Source organism: Mandrillus leucophaeus, unplaced genomic scaffold, assembly GCF_000951045.1.
Source record: "Mandrillus leucophaeus isolate KB7577 unplaced genomic scaffold, Mleu.le_1.0 Scaffold380, whole genome shotgun sequence".
Classification (NCBI taxonomy): Eukaryota; Metazoa; Chordata; class Mammalia; order Primates; family Cercopithecidae; genus Mandrillus; species Mandrillus leucophaeus.
In genome coordinates this window covers 1,128,533-1,148,913 of record NW_012104032.1, presented here as the reverse complement: position 1 = coordinate 1,148,913, position 20,381 = coordinate 1,128,533, and the positions used below count along the sequence as shown (strand labels likewise).

General features: G+C 41.5%; 1 protein-coding gene across 1 annotated transcript in view; it reads right to left on the bottom strand.

The window, feature by feature from the left end:
- RNF212B (ring finger protein 212B) overlaps positions 1-20,164 on the bottom strand; it is a 54,750-nt gene extending 34,586 nt beyond the window's left edge. The window contains exons 1-4 of the mRNA XM_011990713.1: positions 20,028-20,164; positions 17,685-17,785; positions 15,082-15,134; positions 14,008-14,086 (exon numbers count right to left, since the gene is read on the bottom strand). Of these exons, the coding sequence (XP_011846103.1) occupies positions 14,008-14,086; positions 15,082-15,134; positions 17,685-17,784 (232 nt within the window). The 5' untranslated portion in view covers position 17,785; positions 20,028-20,164. The remainder of the gene's footprint in view (positions 1-14,007; positions 14,087-15,081; positions 15,135-17,684; positions 17,786-20,027) is intronic.
- Between the last annotated feature and the right edge of the window lie 217 nt (positions 20,165-20,381).

The following is a 20,381-nucleotide window of genomic DNA, read 5'->3' as shown; positions in this document are numbered from 1 at the left end:
GTACTTTTAATGGAGATGGGGTTTCACCATGTTGGTCAGGATGGTCTCGAACTCCTGACCTCTTGATCCGCCCACCTCGGCCTCCCAAAGTGCTGGGATTACAGGCGTGAGCCACTGTGCCCGGCCAAAAAATAATTTTAAAAATTTAGGAGGGCGCGATGGTACATGCCTGTAATCTCAACTACTTGAGAGGCTGAAGTGGGTGGATTGCTTGAACCCAGGAGTTCGAGGCTGCAGGGAGCCATGATTGTGCCTCTGCACTGCAGTCTGGGCAACAGAGCAAGAGCCCAACTGAAAAAAATTATTTTAGAAAATTTGAATAGTGGAGGCCAGGTGTGGTGGCTCATGCCTGTAATCCCAGCACTTTGGGAGACCAAGGTGGGCAGATCACTTGAGGTCAGGAGTTTGAGACCAGCCTGGTCAATATGGCGAAACCCCGTCTCTACTAAAAATGCAAAAATTAGCCGGGCATGGTGGTGTGCACCTGAAATTACAGCTAATGGAGAGGCTGAGGCAGGAGAATCACTTGAACCCAGAAGGTGGAGGTTGCAGTGAGCCAAGATCGTGCCACTGCACTCCAGCCTGGGCAACAGAGTGAGGCCCCATCTCAAAAAAAAAAAAAAAAAAAATTGAACAGTGGAGAAGCAGAATAAAAGTTACTCTGAATCCTGGGAATTACCTAAAATGGCAGGGGTAGGGGTGAGAAGCAACAGAGATAAAGCTATATAATAGACAGCCAAATCACAGTGTTAGTATCCCAAATATCCTAATCCTACCCTTGGGGATAGTTGGAAGTAAAATTAAGTCAAAATCAGGCTAGCATCAAGAAAAGCCAAATCCTACCCTAGATTAGTTAGCCCTCCGTTTGACATTACCAAGGGTCATAAGTGCATAAACAGACCCCACTGAGGAACTCCAGGGAGCCAGACTGGATTATGGGAAGGTCTTTTTATTTTTATTTTTATTTTTTTTGAGACGGATTCTTGCTCTGTCGCCCAGGCTGGAGTGCAGTGGCCGGATCTCAGCTCACTGCAAGCTCCGCCTCCCGGGTTTACGCCATTCTCCTGCCTCAGCCTCCGGAGTAGCTGGGACTACAGGCGCCCACAACCTCGCCTGGCTAGTTTTTTGTATTTTTTAGTAGACGGGGTTTCACCGGGTTAGCCAAGATGGTCTCGATCTCCTGACCTCGTGATCCGCCCGTCTTGGCCTCCCAAAGTGCTGGGATTACAGGCTTGAGCCACCGCGCCCGGCCCCGGGGAAGGTCTTTTGCCAAGCCTAAGCAGACCTACTTTATCTACTTGTCCCAAAAAACTGATCATTCCAAGAAGAAGAAAGACCAGTCCAGAAAACAACCAGCAAGGAGTATTAAAGAAGACGTTATTTTGCCTGATACCAGGGTACAAATGTTTAGCCTATATCAAACACATTCACTGAAGAAGATTCTAAAATCTAACTCAGTAATGTACCTCAGTACAGTACTTAAAAAAATTACCAATAGTTAGCAATCCTTCAAATCCCTCAGCCTCATGAAAAGGTTGGTCTCTTTCCTTTCTCCAAAGAAGATTAACTTTTGCTTGCTCACTTGCTTTTTTAAAAATTTAAAAAATTTTTTTAGAAATGATAGCTTGCTATATTGCCCAGACCGGTCTTGAACTCCTGGTCTCAAACAATCCTCCTGCCTTGGCCTCCCAATCACTTACTTTTTCTTAAAGGTGGGATTATTTTGTTAATACAGTAACACAGAGCTGATAATAATAAAAGTAGTTCTATTGATGATAACACTTAACATTGTCTGGATAATTCAAGTGTTAAATATTGTTTTATTGGAACGTTGATACCAACATTTTATTGGTATGAAACTGTCTACTTCTATACCCTGATTCCTTTCCTTTATCTCCATAATAGGACCAGGTAAGGATATAATGGTCTTCACGCTCTAGATTCCTACCATTTTACTATTGATAACGTGTCAAAATACAAAATTACAACAAATTTAGTTTTTTTTTTCTTTCTTTTTTTTTGAGACGGAGTTTCGCTCTTGTTGCCCAGGCTGGAGTGCAACGGCGCGATCTTGGCTCACAGCAACCTCCAACTGCCGGGTTCAAGCCATTCTCCTGCCTAAGGCTCCAGAGTAGCTGGGATTACAGGCATGCACCACCACACCTGGCTAATTTTGTATTTTTAGTAGAGACGGGGTTTCTCCATGTTGGTCAGGCTGGTCTTGAACTCCGGACCTCAGGTGATCCGCCTGCCTCGGCCTCCCAAAGTGCTGGGATTACAGGCATGAGCCACCATGCCCAGCTAGTTTAAAGATTTTAACTGGCTTCGATTTGCAATTCTAGACTTGAGCAACACATTGTTCTAAAAAACAGAATGAGTGTTCTGATTAACTGAGAAGACAAGTTGACTTTTTAGGCAGAAAAGGGCTGAAGAAAGCAGAAACAGAGAACAAAAAGTGCATGGGTTGGTTCAAAGTTACTCTCCTTGTAAAGGTTAAAGCAGAGGGGACTTCTTTATTATGCCAGCTAAAATTGGCCTGTTAGGAGATTTACCTATTACCTCTCTGTCTCCTGATTTCTTGGAAGATCAGATGAACTGTCAGCATGAGTAATTCCATTTTGGTTTGGACTGCTGGACCTAGTGCAGAAACTCAATCCAAACCAACAGCCTTGTATAAACTTTATTTTATATATGAAACATAATTTTTATTTTATATGCTTGAGAGAGTATATTAAAACTTCAGTTCTGAATTAAGTCCAACAAAAGGGTAGAAAGAGTAAAGGAGAAATAACTGAAAAATACTGAGAGAGGCACAGTAATGGAAGCAAAGGGGGAGCTTAGTAGGTTTACTACAATAAGATGTTTTGGTCCAATGTGGGTTATTATAAACAAAACATTCCTGTTTGTTTATAAAAGTAGGCCAGGTGCAGTGGCTCATGCCTGTAATCTTACCACTTTGGGAAGCCAAGGTGGGCAGATCACTTGAACTCAGGAGTTTGAGACCAGCCTGGGCAATATGGCAAAACGCTCTCTCTACCAAAAGCACACACATACAAAAAAGTAATATATGCTTTGGAAATGAATATCAGTTTGATTATCATTTTTGTACTAAAGAAGGACCTTCCCAGTTCTTATTTTTATTTATTTTTATTTTGATAGAGATGGGGTCCTGCTGTGTTGCCCAAACTGGTCTCAAACTTCTGGCCTCAGGTCATCCTCCAAGTGCTGGAACTACTGGAATTGAGCCACCATGCCCTGTCTTAGTTCTTTTTTTTTTTTTTTTTTGAGATAGAGTTTTGCCCTTTCAACCAGGCTAGAGTGCAGGGGTTTGTTCACAGTTCACTGTAGGCTCAACCTCCTGGGCTCAAGTGATCTTCCCACTTGAGCCTCCCGAGTAGCTGGGACAACAGGTGCATGCCACCATACCCCTCTAATTTTTAAATTTTTTTTTTTCTTAAGAGAAAGGGTCTCACTATGTTGCCCAGGCTGATCTCAAACTCCTGGGTTCTAGCAGTCCTCCCACTTCGGCCTCCCAAAGTGTTGGGATTATAGGCATGAGCCACTGTGCCTAGCCTTAGTTCTTATTTTTAAATGTCAGCATTTTTATTTAGTTGAAGATTTATTTTTGCATGCAATTTAATTTTTGAACATCTGTAAATAAGTCACCAAGTTTTAGAAATTCACTTTAAAGATATTGGTAAATTCACGATCTCTCTTTGACATTCAAAGCCTATTAGTTTGCCTTATCTATCTTTTGTGAAACTCCCTCATTCCACAATATCTACAAGCAAGTCTTAGTATTTTTGAACTATGTATCTGGATAATCATTCACTTGATAAAAGGACATTTCTCTAAGTACTCCAACTAAAAAAATGAGAAGGGATGACAGAATTGGAATTTTACAACTTCTAATGAATTAAGGATCTCTGCAAAGTTCATCAATGGCTACCCTCACACAAAATAAGAGACACAGACCATTAAGTACCTCTTGGTGGAATACGACACTGGAATAAAGTGGTCTTGCCTTACCTTCCCCTGCCCCCAAACCAATGATGGTGATTAACCCTAAACCTACCTATCAATTTACAGGAAATAGAGGACAGAGGAACATATAAAATGACTCCATAGGTACAATAAACAAAATCCACACTGTGAACAACTCTATAGGACAAAAGACCATTTTCTTCAATAATAACTTAAAAAGAAATGAGAGAAAACTTATAGTGTAAAAGAAACTTAAGAGACATAACCACTGAAATATATACGTTTATTGAAACTCAGTTCAAAATGTGGGAACATTTTAAAACTGAGACAACCAGAGAAATGTGAATGCAGCCTGATTATTTGATAATATTATGAAATTGTTATCTTAGCAGGATGTGGTTATATTTAAGAAAAAAGTTCCTATCTTTTAGAGATACACACTGAAATATTTACAGATTGAAATGATGTAATTTCCGGTTTTGGCTTTAAAATAATCGGGGTGGGGGTGGCAAGAGGTATGGATGGAGGAAAATCAGCCATTCACCGATAATTGTTGAAGTGGAGTGATGGATGCATAGAAATGAAACCGTCCTCATAGGGTTTAACAAGAATTACATGCTTGGTGCTGCACAGAAATATAGTTATAATTAAGGATTAATCAGGCTGCACTTTGGCACACTTCCTTTTAGCTGCGAAAGTCACATCACACTAGATGCTGACCATCTGCATCCTCATTGTTCTCATAAACAGAATATGATATTAGAATCATAAGGCTTTTGCTTAAAAGTTGCTTAAGATATTTTTCAGATCTTGAATTCCAGTGGAACAGCTGACACTAGCGAGTCTGAAGACCCCCACAGAGGAATCGAATCAGCATGAGAATGCAGGTTTTTTTTTTTTTTACTTTTTTCATGTTTTTATTACATTCTTACTTTCTTCCTCCATTGCCTTATCAGTTAAGAGGGCAAATAATATTTCAAGAGACTGACAGAATATATTCTGCACTCTGCTCATTTCATAGCTCTCTGAGGAATTGGGGGTTTTGTAAACTTTTACAATCACATTTTCGAGAATGCAGTTTCTTCATCTACCCTTCTCATGACTCCACCCTGCATTCTTTAACCAAGCAATGATCCCCACACCATGGCTTACTACTCATCCAACTCTTTAAAAACCTCTAGCCTCGAACTCCTCCTAGAGGCAAATTTGAGGTTTCCTATCTCCTTGTTCAGCTGTCTTATGATTAAACCTCTTTCTCTGCTGCAACCCAGTGTCTTGGTGTACTAACTTGCCATGCACGGGGCAATGAAACTGATATGGTTCAGAAATTAATTATATTATACATATGATTATACTCTTTTTAGACATTTGAAAGTATATGTGATAAAATCATAATAAACCTTTTTTTAATGGGCTGATTTTGAGGGGGATCTTTTGAACAGGGTGTGGTGTAAGAAATATATATACGGTCTTTGTCCCTGGTTCCTCACAGAGTTACTAAAACCCTTGGCATTTCCTGAGTGATAGGAGCATCTTTTGTTATTCATAACAAGCCCCTTTCAACCATACCTGAATTTGTGCTAATGAGGTGACTCTTGGTGGGGTCCTAGATAGCATCAAAATGGGGGCTTGTTGCCAGAGGAACCAAACACTGTTTGGAGGGTTGGGGTCCCAACCCTTCTTCCCACCCCACCCCCACCCCCGACAACCAGAGAAGGAAAAGGCGCTAGAGATTGAGTTCAATCACCAACGACCAATTCTTTAATCAATCACACCTATGTAATGGAACCTTCATAACAACTCCTGAACAAGGGAGTTCAGAGAGTTACCAAGTTGGTGAACACTTGGAGGTGCTGGGAGAGTAGTGCATCTGGAGAGGGTATGGAAGCTCTGCACCCCTCCTCACATACTTTGCATCTTTTCCATTTGGCTATTCCCATGATGTATTGTTTTCTTTTCTTTCCTTTTCTTTTTTTGAGACACAGTCTTGCGCTGTCACCCAGGCTGGAGTGCGGTGGCATGATCTTGGCTCACTGCAACCTCCGCCTCCCAGGTTCAAGTGATTCTCCTGCTTCAGCCTCCAGAGTAGCTGGAATTACAGGTGCCCACCACCACACCCATCTACTTTTTGTATTTTTAGTAGAGGCAGGGTTTCACCATGTTGGCCAGGCTGGTCTCGAACTCCTGACCTCAGGTGATCCACCCACCTCGGCCTCCCAAAGTGCTGGGATTACAGGTGTGAGCCACTGCACCTGGCCCCCATGTTGTATCTTTTATAATCAACTGGTAATAATAAGTAAAGTACTTTTCTGAGTTCTGTGAGTCATTCTAGCAAGTTATTGAAGCTTGGGGGAGCAGGAGGAAGTTCATGAGAATCCTCAAGTTTGTGGTTGGCCAGTCTGAAGTATTGTAGCCTAGGTACCCCATTTGTGGCTGGTGTCCAGAGTGGGGGCAGTCTTGTGAGGCTGAGCCCTAAACATGTGAAGTATGACACTAAACTCTAGGAATTAAGTGTTAGAATTGAATTGAATTGTTCCACACCTAGTTGGTGTCAGAGAACCGGTTGGTATCAGAAAATGTCTCACACAGGGGCAGAAAATATAAAGTGCAAAGATTATATTTCATTTAGCAAAACTTTACTGAACACTTTATGCCAGGCATAAGAACTGGAAATGCTAAGATGAACAGTATGGGTTCTTGTCTTTTAGTAGTGTCAAAGGAAAATATCTTGGACCCCCCAAATCACTAAGCTAAAAGGAAAAGTCAAGCTGAGAAATGCTTAGGGCAAACCTGCCTCCCATTCTATTCAAAGTTACCGGTCTGCTCACTGAGATACATGCATATCTGATTGCCTCCTTTGGAGAGGCTAATCAGAAACTCAAAAGAAGGCAACCATTGGTCTCTTATCTACCTAGGACCTAGAAGCCCTCTCCCACTTTGAGCTGTCCCACCTTTCCAGACCGAACCAACGTTCATCTTACATATGTTGATTGATGTCTCATGTCTCCCGAAAATGTATAAAACCAAACTGTGCTCTGACCTTGGGCACATGTCGTCTGAACCTCCTGAGGCTGTGTCATGGGCACATGTCCTCAATCTTGGCAAAATAAACTTTCTAAATTAACTGAGACTCGTCTCAGATTTTCCAGTTTCATAGTAGCTTACCACAGTCTAGTAGAAGAGACATTCTGACACATGAACCAATAAGTAAAACACTATGTTATATGCAGAACACAAGAATTTACAAGATAGAGATAATGATTAAGAGGTAATTATTAATTTAGGTTTTTTTTTTGTTTTTTTTTTTTTTGAGACAGTCTCGCTCCGTCACCCAGGCTGGAGTGCAGTGGTGCAATCTAGGCTCGCTGCAACCTCTGCCTCCCAGGTTCAAGTGATTCTCATGCCTCAGTCTCACAAGCAGCTGGGATTACAGGCACACGCCACTACCACACCCGGCTACTTTTTTGTATTTTTAGTAGAGATGGGGTTTCACCATATTGGCCAGGCAGATCTTGAAGCCTCAACCTCAGGTGATCCACCCCCATCAGCCTCCAAAAGTGCTGGGATTACAGGCGTGAGCCACCACGCCCAGCCTAACTTAGTCTTTAAAGTGTAGAAGTTAGGCGTTTTAGATATAAAGGTATGAAAGTATATGGTCTGTAAAAGAACTGCAAAGAACTAAATCTGCCTAATAGATTCAGTAATAAATAACCTTATGTAAAAACTTGTGTTTGTATATGAGATGTGAGGTGGTAGTTGTGATTGAAATTGGAGAGTTTAGGAGGAACCAGATCATTAAGGTAACTATGTATTACTCTGAGCAGTCTGAAACTTAGTGATAGGAAGCCACCAAAGGATTCTGAAAAGGCAGTTACTTGTTCAGATTTGCAATTGAAATAGATTATCGTGATGGCTCAGAGGGAACAAAGTAGAGCAAAAAAGAACCCTAAAAATGCTTTCTTAGCAAAAGCAATTGGAGGATTGTTAGTAAGATGTCTGAAGTACCCACTCTGAATGAGAGCCACAGCAGCCCACCAGGCGGAGAGTTATGTTTTGGGTTGCACAGTTTGTATGATCAAAGGAATACAACCTCACACTGGCCTAAGGCTCCTCCATCCCCTGCTCAGTAGTGATGAAGAATTCAACTACACTGTTTCAGAAGTCCTAAATACTGACAGCTTTTCCTTTTTAGGTAAAATAATATTAAACTAAATACAACTTTTCTTCAAAAGCACCATTGAGTATCTCTTTTTAATTTCTCTATTTTTACCCAAGCTGGAGTACGGTGGTGCAATCACGGCTCACTGCAGCCTCAACCTCTTGGGATCAAGCGATCCTCCCACCTCAGCCTCCTGAGTAGCTGGGATTACAGGTGTGTGCCACCATGCCCACCTAATTTTTAAATTTTTTGTAGAGATGGGGTTTCACTATGTTACCCAAGCTAGTCTCAAACTCCTGGTCTCATGCAGTCCTCCCACCTTGGCCTCCAAAGTGGTGTGAGCCACTGCATCTGGCCCACTGAGTACCTCAGTTGTTCAAATTCTTAATTCAAATGAGGGATGGAGAAGCTCTGGTCTATTGATGAGATCAAATCTTGATCTGATTTTATTCCAACAGTATATGTAGCAATTATGGATGTATATATTAGTTAAAACATGAGACTTCAAAAATCCTTTAAAAACATAAAATAGACCAATAGTCAGCAAACAACTGAACATGACCAGCTGTCTGTTTTGTTTCTTTGGGGTTTTTTTTTTTTTTTGAGACAGTCTCACTCTGTCGCCCAGGCTGGAGTGCAGTGGCGTGATCTCAGTTCACTGCAACCTCTGCCTCCTGGGTTTCATGCCATTCTCCTACCTCAGCCTTCCCAGTAGCTGGAACTGCAGGTGCCCGCCACCACGCCCAGCTAATTTTTTGTATTTTTAGTGGAGATGGGGTTTCACTGTGTTAGCCAGGATGGTCTTGATCTCCTGACCTCATGATCCGCCGGCCTTGGCCTCCCAAAGTGCTGGGATTACAGGCGTGAGCCACCGTGCTGGGCTAGCTGTCTGTTTTTGTAAATAAGTTTTATTGGAACATAATTATACCCATTTGCTTACATGCTGTCTATGGCTGCTTCTGTGCTACAACAGCAGAGTTGGATAGCTGCATCGGAAATTGTATGGCCTGCAAAGCTTAAAATATTTACTGACCTGCTGTGGTCTGAATGTTTGTGTCCCACAAAAATTCATTTGTTGACACTCAACTCTCAATGCAATACTATTAAGATATGGAGGCTTTAGGAGGTTATTATGTCCTGAAGGCTTTGCTCTTGTGAATGGGATTAGTGCCTTATAAATGGGATCAGTGCCTTATAAATAAAAAGAGGCTTGGGGGGTGGGCATGGTGGCGTGTCTGTAATCTCAGCACCTTGGGAGGCTGAGATGAGCAGATCACGAGGTCAGGAATTCCGGACTAGCCTGACCAACATGGTGAAACCCCGTCTCTACTAAAAATACAAAAATTAGCCGGGCGTGGTGGCGCACGCCTATAATCCCAGCTACTCAGGAGGTGTAGGCAGGAGAATTGCTTGAACCCAGGAAGCAGAGGTTGCAGTGAGCCGAGATCGTGCCACAGCACTCCAGCCTGGGCGACAGAGCGAGACTCTGTCTCAAAAAAAAAAAAAAAAAAGGCTTGGGGTTGGGCGCGGTGGCTCACGCCTGTAATTGCAGCACTTTGGGAGGCTGAGGCGGGCAGACTGCGTGAGCCCAGGTTCCAGACCAGCCTGGGCAACGTGGTGAAACCCTGTACTTATTTTTAAAAAATACAAAAACTAGCTGGGTGGGGTGACATGTGCTTGTAGTCCCAGCTACCTGGGAGAGTGAGGTGAGAGGATCACCTGAGCTCAAGAGGGCAAGGCTGCAGGGAGCCATGATTGCACCACTGGCCACAACTACAGTACTGCACTCCAGCCTTTGTGACAGAGTGAGACCCTGTCTCAAAAAAATAAGTAAAAAAGAAGCCTGTTTGCCACTTTTGCCATGTGAGGATGCAGCAAGAAGGCATTATCTTGGAAGCAAAGAGTAAGCCGTTACCAGACACTGCATCTATTGAGGCCTTGATGTTGAACTTCCCAGCCTCCAGAACTGTGAGAATTAAATTTCTGTTATTTAGAAATTGTCCAGTCTAAGGTATTTTATTATAGCATCCCAGATAGACTAAAACAGCTGCTAAGGATGTAAAACACTACAGCCACTTGGGAAAATAGTCTGGCAGTTCCTAAAAAAGTTAAATATAGAGTTACCATTTGACCCAGAAATTCCACTCCTAGGTATATACCCAACAGAAATAAAAATATATGTCCATGTAAAAACTTGTACATAAATGTTCCACAGCAATATTACTTATAATAGCCCCAAAGTAGGAACAACCCAAATGTCTATCTACTAATGAATACATAAGTAAAATGTACATCCATTTATATAATAGATTGTTATTTGGCCATAAAATGGAATGAAATATTAATAAAGTCCTAATAGATGCTACGACATGGATGAAACTTGAGAGCATTATACTTAGTGAATGCAGCAAGTCACAAAAGACCATACATTATATGATTCTATATTTATGTCCTGAACAGGCAAAACCATAGGAACAGAAAGTAAATTAGTGATTGCCTGGGGATGGGGAGGGTGGGAAGGGTTTGGGAAGTGCCTGCCAATAAGTACAGAGCTTCTTTCTGGGGTGAGATGAAAATGTTTGAAAATTAGGCAGTAGTGTTTGTGCAATTCTGTGGATGTATTAAAAACCACTGAATTGCATACTTTAAAAGGGTGAATTTTGTGGTATGTTAACTACATCTCAATAAAGCTGTTATTAAAAAAAGTAGGAGATTGCATGAAAACCAGTGGACCGAAAAAAAAAAAAAAGGGCCGGGTGCAGTGGCTCACGCCTGTAATTCCAGCACTTTGGAAGGCCGAGACGGGCAGATCACGAGGTCAGGAGATGGAGACCATCCCGGCTAACACGGTGAAACCCCGTCTCTACTAAAAATATAAAAAAATTAGCCTGGCGTGGTGGTGGGCGCCTATAGTCCCAGCTACTTGGGAGGCTGAGGCAGGAGAATGGCGTGAATCCGGGAGGCGGAGCTTGCAGTGAGCTGAGATCAAGCCACTGCACTCCAGGCTGGGCGACAGAGCGAGACTCCGTCTCAAAAAAAAAAAAAAGCAGATGGGGTGTTTATATTTCCCTTTGAAAACAATTTTTTTTTTTTTTTTTTTTGAGATGGAGTTTTGCTCTGGTTGCCCAGGCTCAAGTGCAATGGCGCGATCTCGGCTCACCGCAATCTCTACCTCCCGGGTTCAGGCAATTCTCCTGCCTCAGCCTCTTGAGTAGCTGGGAGTACAGACATGTGCCACCATACTTGGCTAATTTTTTATTTTTAGTAGAGAAGGGGTTTCTCCATGTTGGCCAGGTTGGTCACGAGCTCCTGACCTCAGGTGATCCGCCCACGTTGGCCTCCCAAAGTGCTGGGATTACAGGCGTGAGCCACTACGCCCGGCCAATAATTTTTTAAAACACAAACTTCTTTTTACGTATATGATCTTTAACTACTTTTAAGTGAGTTTGTGATCACTCATAACCTTTCATGACTTTTCCACATTATTTTTTAAACTAATAAAGTACAATTTTCAGGTTGGGCGTGGTGGCTCACACCTGTAATCCTGGCACTTTGGGAGGCCAAGGTGGGAGGACTGCTTGAGGCCAGGAGTTTGAGAACAGCCTGGGCAATATAGCAAGACTGTCTCTGTTTTTGTGGGGTTTTTTTGTTTTTTTTTTTAAGTACTTTATGGTTGTTAGAATATTTCCATAAACATTGTCTCATTGGATCTTCATAAGAAGTAGGATGAGTATTATTATTTCATATTACATGTGAGGAAGTATGACTGGCTCAAAGAAATAAAGCGATAAGTTAGCAGGCCGAGTTGGTCATTAGATTTCTACACCAACAGTTTTCCCAGTATTATCACTTTACTGTATTTCATATACATTAAAGGATAACTTCAATAGGAAAGATTATTTCATTAATTCTTTCAAAAAGTATTTATTGAATCCTTCTATGTTCCTGGTGCTATGTTAGGAGTCATATAAAATGAATGAGACTGAAATTGCCCCTGCCCCCAGGAGAATTGCTTGAACCCTGGAGACAGAGGTTTCTGTGAGCTGAGATCTCGCCACCGCACTCCAGCCTGGGCGACAAAAGCAAGATTCCAACTCAAAAAAAAAAAAAGAAAGAAAGAAAAGAAAAGAAAACTTACAGATCTACATGAGGTTCTCCGATCCCTCAGAAAGATTATCTTGAGGTGGGTAAAGGATTCAAAACAGGCAGTTTGATCAACTATTAGCACAAAGTGCAGCAGAAGAAATGGCCTTAAGTCATTGTAGAGATTGGAGAACGTAAGAACATAAATACTAAAATTGGAACATAAATAGATATTTAGAGCAACATTCCATCATTCATTCAATGACAACATTTTGAGTGTCCACTACTTATTAAAGACTATTAAAAGAGAACAATAAACAAAACAACCAAATCTGTTTTCATGGAGCTTATATTCCAGTGCAGGATTCAGACAACAAATATATAACATAATGTTAGAGAAAAGAACTATGATGAAAAAAAAGCATGGTAAGGAGTAGAAAATGCTGGGGCTACTATTTGAAATATGAGAGTCACTAAAGGACTGACTGAAGAAGAATGTTTTGAGCAGAAGCCTGAATGAAACAGTCTAGGTACTGGATCAGTTATTCAGCTTCACAAATTAGGAAAACACATTTTTAGACTTTGCTGACTTCACTAAATTGACCCTTCACTACAGTGATGATTAACTGACCCTTTCCATTTCTTTTATCTTGATTGTTTGACCATGTGTAATTGGTCCCATGATCAGGCAGGTTAGGATTCAGACTACATATGATTTCTCTACTGATCATTAACTATGCCTAGGTTTATTTATTAACCAAAGGTCTGCTCTTTCTCTTGTTCCTATGACCTTGTTTACATTTCTCCTTGAGTCTCAGCTGGATTTTAATATACTTATAATGTTAAATATAGTGTATGTCAAATATGATGGCTCAACCCAGCAGCTAAAGACAGCAAGCAGCAAGCCTTAATTCCCCTTACTCTATCTCTAGAGTGAGGATTGAGAGGCAGGACACTGAAAAATAAATCTTCAACCAGAAAATGACTAAGGATCATCTTGAGGTTTAGAAAAGGGGTACTTTCAAAAGAATAAGAAGTAAGAGTATAGAAAGGGAACAGTGATACAAATCTCAAGAAATATGCCACAATAGGAATTCCATGAGGCTGTAGCATGATCTAAGATAACTGGGGAGTAGAAAGAAAAAAATCAAAGTTTTTACAACTAGGGAATTCTCTCAAATGGTTGTCCTGCCTTCTCTCTACCTTCTTCTACAGTCCTGTTGCTCCTGACCAAGTCAATTGTATGCCAACATATGACACATCAAGAAAAGACAAATATTTCCTAAAATTCAAGAAACCAGTTATTAACACCAAATGAAGAGTTAAGTATTACTAAAAAGGTTATTGAAAAGTAAGAATGGGAAACAAGAAGTAGTCTCATGATCTTAGTGCTATAAGTTACTGGTTGCGAGTTAAACCATCACACCCATTGTTTGCAGGGCCAGGCCTATATACTCAAAGCAATTTTTAGAAGATGCATCTATCTGCTGAGAAAAATGATAAAACTCCCTAGAACAACCTTTAGTCTTAGAAATTAATTAATACAACGAGGAAATACAAGGCAAGATGTTAGCTACATAGTGATTTTTACAGCCTATCACAGATTCTGGGTCAATAAAAAGTTAACTGATTGAAATTTGTATCATCAAGGAAGAAAGCAAAGAAAGCAGTTAATTTCCCTCCATTGTGTACAAATGCAGTTTAAAGAAAACCTTTGATAAAGAAATAAGATGCAATTAGAATTTGCCTGGAGAATCAGATTTTCTTCACTTTTGTTTCTCATACCTGAGAGATGTGACTAAAATACTGCAAAGCTGTCTCCACAGGACTTTTGAAAAACATCTTCTCCTGAGGCTTCAGCTATAAAGAGAGCAATACACACTGTGAGAATATCCACAATTGAATAAAATAAAATACTGACTAATATGACAAAGGATGTACCACCTTTTCTAATGTACCTGGCATTATCTCCACTCTGTATAAAAGGGAGATCACCACTGTTCTAGATGTACATTATATGTCCAATTCTCCTTACCTTGTGCATCTGTAACAGTGATCACAAATAATGCTTCCATCTGTTGTTTATATTCTTTTTTTTTTTTTCTTTGAGACAGAGTTTTGCTGTTGTCACCCAGGCTGGAGTGCAGTGGTGTGATCTAGGCTCATTGCAACCCTCGCCTCTTGGGTTCAAGTGATTCTTTTGCCTCAGCCTCCTGAGTAGCTGGGATTACAGGTGCCCACCAACACACCCAGCTAATTTTTGTATTTTTAGTAGAGATGGGGGTTTCATCATGTTGGCCAGGCTGGTCTCGAACTTCTGATCTCAGGTGATCTATCCACCTCAGCCTCCCAAAGTGCTGGGATTACAGGTGCGAGCCTCTTCAGCTGGCCTATTATTTACACTCTTTTTACAAATGGCTATTTGGAAGTTTGTTTCTTTGCTTTCTTTTTCTTCTTCTTTTCTTTTTTTTTTTTAGACAGAGTCTTACTCCCAAGCTGGAGTGTAGTGGTGCGATCTTGGCTCACTGCAACTTCCGCCTCCCAGGCTCAAGTGATTCTCGTGCTTCAGCCTCCCAAGTAGCTGGGACTACAGGCCCGCACCACCAAGCCTGGCTAATTTTTTATATTTTAGTAGAGACAGAGTTTTACTATGTTGCCCAGGGTGGTCTCAAATTCCTGAGCTCAGGCGATCCACCAGCCTTGACCTCCCAAAATGCTGGGATTACAGGTGTTAGCCACCACGCCCAGTCTTCTTCTCTTTCTTTTTAAAACAATTCATCATCTGTACTTTGTATATACTTCCTACAGGCCAGAAATGGGATGAGACCGTTTGTGGCAGGGGGAGAAAAACTTACATTATCAGAAAGAGCCAGATGCTTGCAGGCAGTTCCACAAACAGCACATTTTTCTGGAAGGAAAAGGGAAAAAAAATGTTTGGCTCTCATGAGCACGAGGTAAGATTTACAGACTTAAAGTACATGGCAACAATCTAGTATGCTAGCAATAGAAGAAAAAAAGGGTTCTTACTGAATTTAGAATATCATTGTGTTATAAAAGGACACCAACTTAAGATCTGTTCTCTAAGTAAGTGTTTCCAAACTAGTATGTTGAGGTATAAGTAGGGCTTTCACACTGTACCTCTACCCATCTCCCTATCTTTTAAATTTTTATTTTATGTTTTTTTTGAGACAGGGTCTCACTCTGTCACCCAGGCTGGAATGCAGTGGCACAATTATGGTTCACTGCAGCCTCAACCTCCCAGGCTCAAGTGATCCTCCTGCTTCAGTCTTCCAGCTAGCTGGGACTACAGGCGCACATCACCACCTCAGCTCATTTTAATTTTGTTATTATCTTTAGAGATGGAGTCTCCATATGTTGCTCAAGCTGGTCTTGAACTCCTGGGCTCAAGTGATCCTCCCACCGTGGCCCCCGCAAAGTGGTAAGTTTATAAGCATGAGCCACCATCCCAGCACCTCCTGCCCCATCTTTTTATAAATTCCCAGTTTTCTTCTGTGGAACAGAAAGGACAATTCTAAACTCCCAGCAGAAGTACTGCAGTACGTTTACAAGAGTAGGGAAAAGTACAAGATACCAAAGATCTTTAAGTTACTCTTTTGTATTCTATTGACCTGACAGCAGGCACACATTGGGTACTGTAAGAAACTCCCCAGTTATGCCTACCTTGTCATCACTTTGCTAATATTTGTTAATCTTGCTTTGAAGCTCTGCTACTCTCATTCCCCAATCAACCCAATCTGAAAGAAGCAAAAATTAAGATTCCTAATCTTTCCCTGTAAAGTGAAATTTTAGTAGTGGGACTGGTCATTGATTAAGACAAATGCCATGTCAGCAGAAAACATCACATGGCATATGCTTTATGGAGACAAACCACTCCAAAGTGAGCTGCTGTTACCATAGTAAACAGCTTTTTACATTAGCGACAACTTTAAAAGGTCATGAGATTTGTACAGAGAAAAAAGCTTCCCCTGAGGCTACTTGACTGTTCTTTTTCTGGGGACTAAAGGTTTTTCTTTTTCCCAGTCCATATCGTTGCCAGAGTGAGCTAGCAAGTACATAACATTCTTCTCTTAAAACAAAACAAAACAAAACAAAAAATGGCTCACACCTGTAATCCCAGCACTTTAGGAGGCTGAGGCAGGTGGATCACTTGAGGCTGGGAGTTCAAGATCAGCCTGGCCAACATGGTGAAACCCCATCTCTACTAAAAATACAATAGTTAGCCCGGCATCGTGGTGCATGCCTATAATTTCAGCTACTCAAGTGGCTGAGACATGAGAATTGCTTGAACCTGGGAAGCAGAGGTTGCAGTGAGCCAAGATTGCACCATTGCACTACAGCCTCGGTGACGAAGTGAGACTGTGTCAAAAACAAAACAAAACAAAAACTTCCACAGGTCTCCATCACCTGCAGGATGAAGTTCAGGCTCTTTAGCCCAGTGCATAGAGCCTTCCATCATCCGACACTCCCTACTTCACTAGCCTCATCTGTCACCATGTCTTACCTTACTGTTTATACTCTAACAATCCCAATTATGTGGAGTCCCCTGCACTATGGTTTTATGATGTAATACGTCTTTGTACATGCTGTTCTCTTAAACTAGAATAAATCTTCCCTGCCTTATCCACTTGGTAAATTCCATTTTATCATTCAAAACTCTATTGAAGCATCACTCCTTCTGTGATGTCTTCTATGATCAAAACACCCTACCCCAAGTCCCTCTTCTAGGGATTTACACACCTTGTAAGTATTGCAGCATTAAAAAAAGAAAGAAAGAAAAGAAAGAAAGAAAGAAAGAAAGAAAGAAAGAAAGAAAGAAAGAAAGAAAGAAAGAAAGAAAGAAAGAAAACTTAAATTTACGTATCCTTTCTAAGACTTAATAGCAATAAGAACTTGGTCAAATCACTTAACCTCTCTGAGCCAGTCTCTTCATTTGTAAAACGGTTCTACTAATAATTACCACTGGGGCGGGTGGCACGGCTTACATAAAATTGGTTGATATGAAACTGCTTTTTAAGCTGCAAAGGTATCATCATCATCATTTCTAATCAAATTGATGTCACATACTAGACCACTTCCCCTTTAGAAATGGCTCTTCTATCAGCCAAACTTTCCTCTATTCCCATCCATTATACTTATTCTATCTCTTTTCCCTGAAGAGTCCGATGCCTTGTGGCTTTCCCTGCCAGACTTCAAAACACTAATGAGTACACTCTGGTCCTCAAGTAATAGATTTGCTAAATCATTTGCTAAATAATTTAGCACCATTCTTTATTAATGGATTCCTTCAATTTCTAAAATTGACAGTTTCCTACAGTATCTGTATCACCATTGACCTAATAAGTGATTTTTATCCTAAGACACACATAGAAATGGCTACTCCTTACATCCTTACATGAAAACATTTTTCCCTGAATCTGAAAACAGTTGAATCACTCACCCAGAGTCACACACGTTTTACAGAAAATATGACCGCAGCTGGTGACAAAGAAATGGGCTCCATCTTTTCGGAAGCACTGGTTGCAATGAAACCAATCCATTCTGGAGCAGATAAAGAGAAACAGTAAGAATAGCCTAGGGCATAACATAATTGTAGCTGTTCCAAAATCTATGTAACCATGCTTGCTTAGCTTCTGATAGCTTTTTGGAATGCGGCATATCATTGTGGGTATTCCAATTGGTTGTGAAGTACATGTACATATAAAGTGGAAAAAAAGCAGACTGCTTTTTATAACAGCAGACTGTTATAACATTTTATATGTAAATGTGGATATATATACATATACATATATATACATATAAACACACATTTAGAAAAGTAATGGACAGTGGTGAGATTTTTTTTTTTTTGAGTGGCAAGGTTATGAGTGTGTGTGTGTGTGTGTGTTTTCCTTTACTTTTTTCCCCCAGGTTTTCTGGATTAATACATGTGCCAATTTGTAATTAGAAAATACAATCCTGGCCAAGCACAGTGGCTCACGCCTGTAATCCCAGCACTTTGGGAGGTCAAGGCAGGTGGATCACCTGAAGTCAAGAGTTTAAGACCAGCCTGGCCAACATGGTGAAACCCCATCTCTACATTTTAAAAATATAAAAATTAGCTGGGCGTGGTGGCAGGTGCCTGTAATCCCAGCTAATCAGGAGGCTGAGGCAGGAGAATCACTTGAACATGGGAGGCAGAGGTTGCAGTGAGCTGAGATCGCGCCATTGCACTCCAGCCTGCAACAGAGCCAGACTCCGTTAAAAAAAAAAAAAAGAAAAGAAAAGAAAAAAGAAAATACAATCTTAAAAATATAAAAACAAAAAACGAATTATCCATTTCTTTTTTAATTATTTCCTGTGATATGGTGAGAGTAGAGCCAAGAGAAGGTAGTGAACCAGAAAGAGAAGATCACATATTAGCCACTTAGGACACATTTTATCTAAGGAAAATAGGGCTGATAAATGATAGTATGGTCTCAGCTTATATACTTTCCTTCTACTCTATAGAAACTCAGAATCAGGCCAGGTGTGGTGGCTCATACCTGTAATCCCAACACTTTGGGAGGCCGAGGCACGTGGATCACCTGAGGTCAGATGTTTCAAGACCAGCCTGGCCAACATGGCAAAACCCCGTCTCTACTAAAAATAAAAAAATTAGCTGAGCGTGGTGGTGCACGCCTGTACTCCCAGCTACTTGGGAGGCTGAGGCAGGATAATTGCTTGAACCCAGGAGGTTGCAGTGAGCCAAGATCGTGCCACTGCACTCCAGCCTGGGCGACAGAGTGAGTCCGTCTCAAAAAAAAGAAACTCAGAATCATAGATCTGAAATGGGCTTTGAAAAATCACTTAACGTTTTGTTCATTCCCACCATTTTTCAAAAGAGATACCTGATATTCAGCGAAATTAAATGACTTGCCAAAAGTACCATCTTTAATTATTGGTTTCCTGATTCCCTACGTAAAGTTCTTGCTCCCACATTAAATAGCTTTTGTGTTAGACATGGTAACCATATATCCTGTATTTTCTGCCAATACCAATTTCATATACTTTGTTAAATACCTGAGTAAATATGACTTTGTAAGGTTTGTTTTGTGTGTGTGGGATAATTATTATTATTTTGAGACAGGGTCTGACTCTGTCTCCAGGCTGGAGTGCAGAGGCAGCTCAGGGCTCGCTGCAGCCTGGAACTCCTGGGCTCAAGCAATCTTTCCTCCTCAGCCTCTGGAGTAGCTGGGACTACAGGAGCACCACCACGCCTGGCTATTTTTTATTTTCATTTTTATTTTTCGTAGAGACAAGGCCTCTCTGTGTTAACCAGGCTGGTCTGGAACTCCCGGACTCAAGCGATCCTCCCACCTCGGCCTCCCCAAAGTGCTGGGATTACAGGCGGGAGCCACTACACCCGGCCTTTTCGTAGGATGTGTGTGTGTGTAACCGCGGAGGGATACAAACTTCGTAAGATTTACGATAAAAAAAAAAAGTACTGAATAAACAGCTTAACGCAAACGCATCTCACAGTGCCACGAGCTTCGTTGTCCTATTTGTTTGCTCCTGATACACTAACTTTCATCAGCAAGTGAGTCTTAAAAAACCACTGAAAAGGCCCCGTTCTATATACCCAGGTTTGTTTAAGGGCGGCAACAATGTCATAACCTGAACTGACAAGATGAATCCAACATAAAAAAGGCAGTGAACAGAGTGATTAAGGCGATCCCGAGGGCAAAACTCGCCTGCTTTCCAGAGGCGATGTGGCCTCAGCCGTCTCAAACTTACCAGTTCTTTTTCTGGCTACACTCCCTACTCGCTTGGCCGCTGTGATTCCAGAAGGCCTCAGATCTCCGGAAATCATCCACTTCTCCTCACGAAGAGCTGGAAATGGCGGGAAAATAAACAGCTGGCTTGGCACCGGGTGAGGCAAGAGGCTAAGCGCAGCCGGGGTGGTGTGTGAGATGTGGGCGGGGCCTGGCGCTATGCTAAAAGAGTGGACGTGGCTCCGTGGCGTTCGCGGCTCCGTGGCGTTCGCGGGACGTGGGCGGGGCCGGCAGAGGCGTTCACAGGGCGAGGAGCGGCTCGCGGTGGCGGGAGAGGGGTGTAGGAACTTTTCCTAGCAGCCGAGGAAAATTCACCTCGCTTAAAAGATTGGGGACAAACAAAC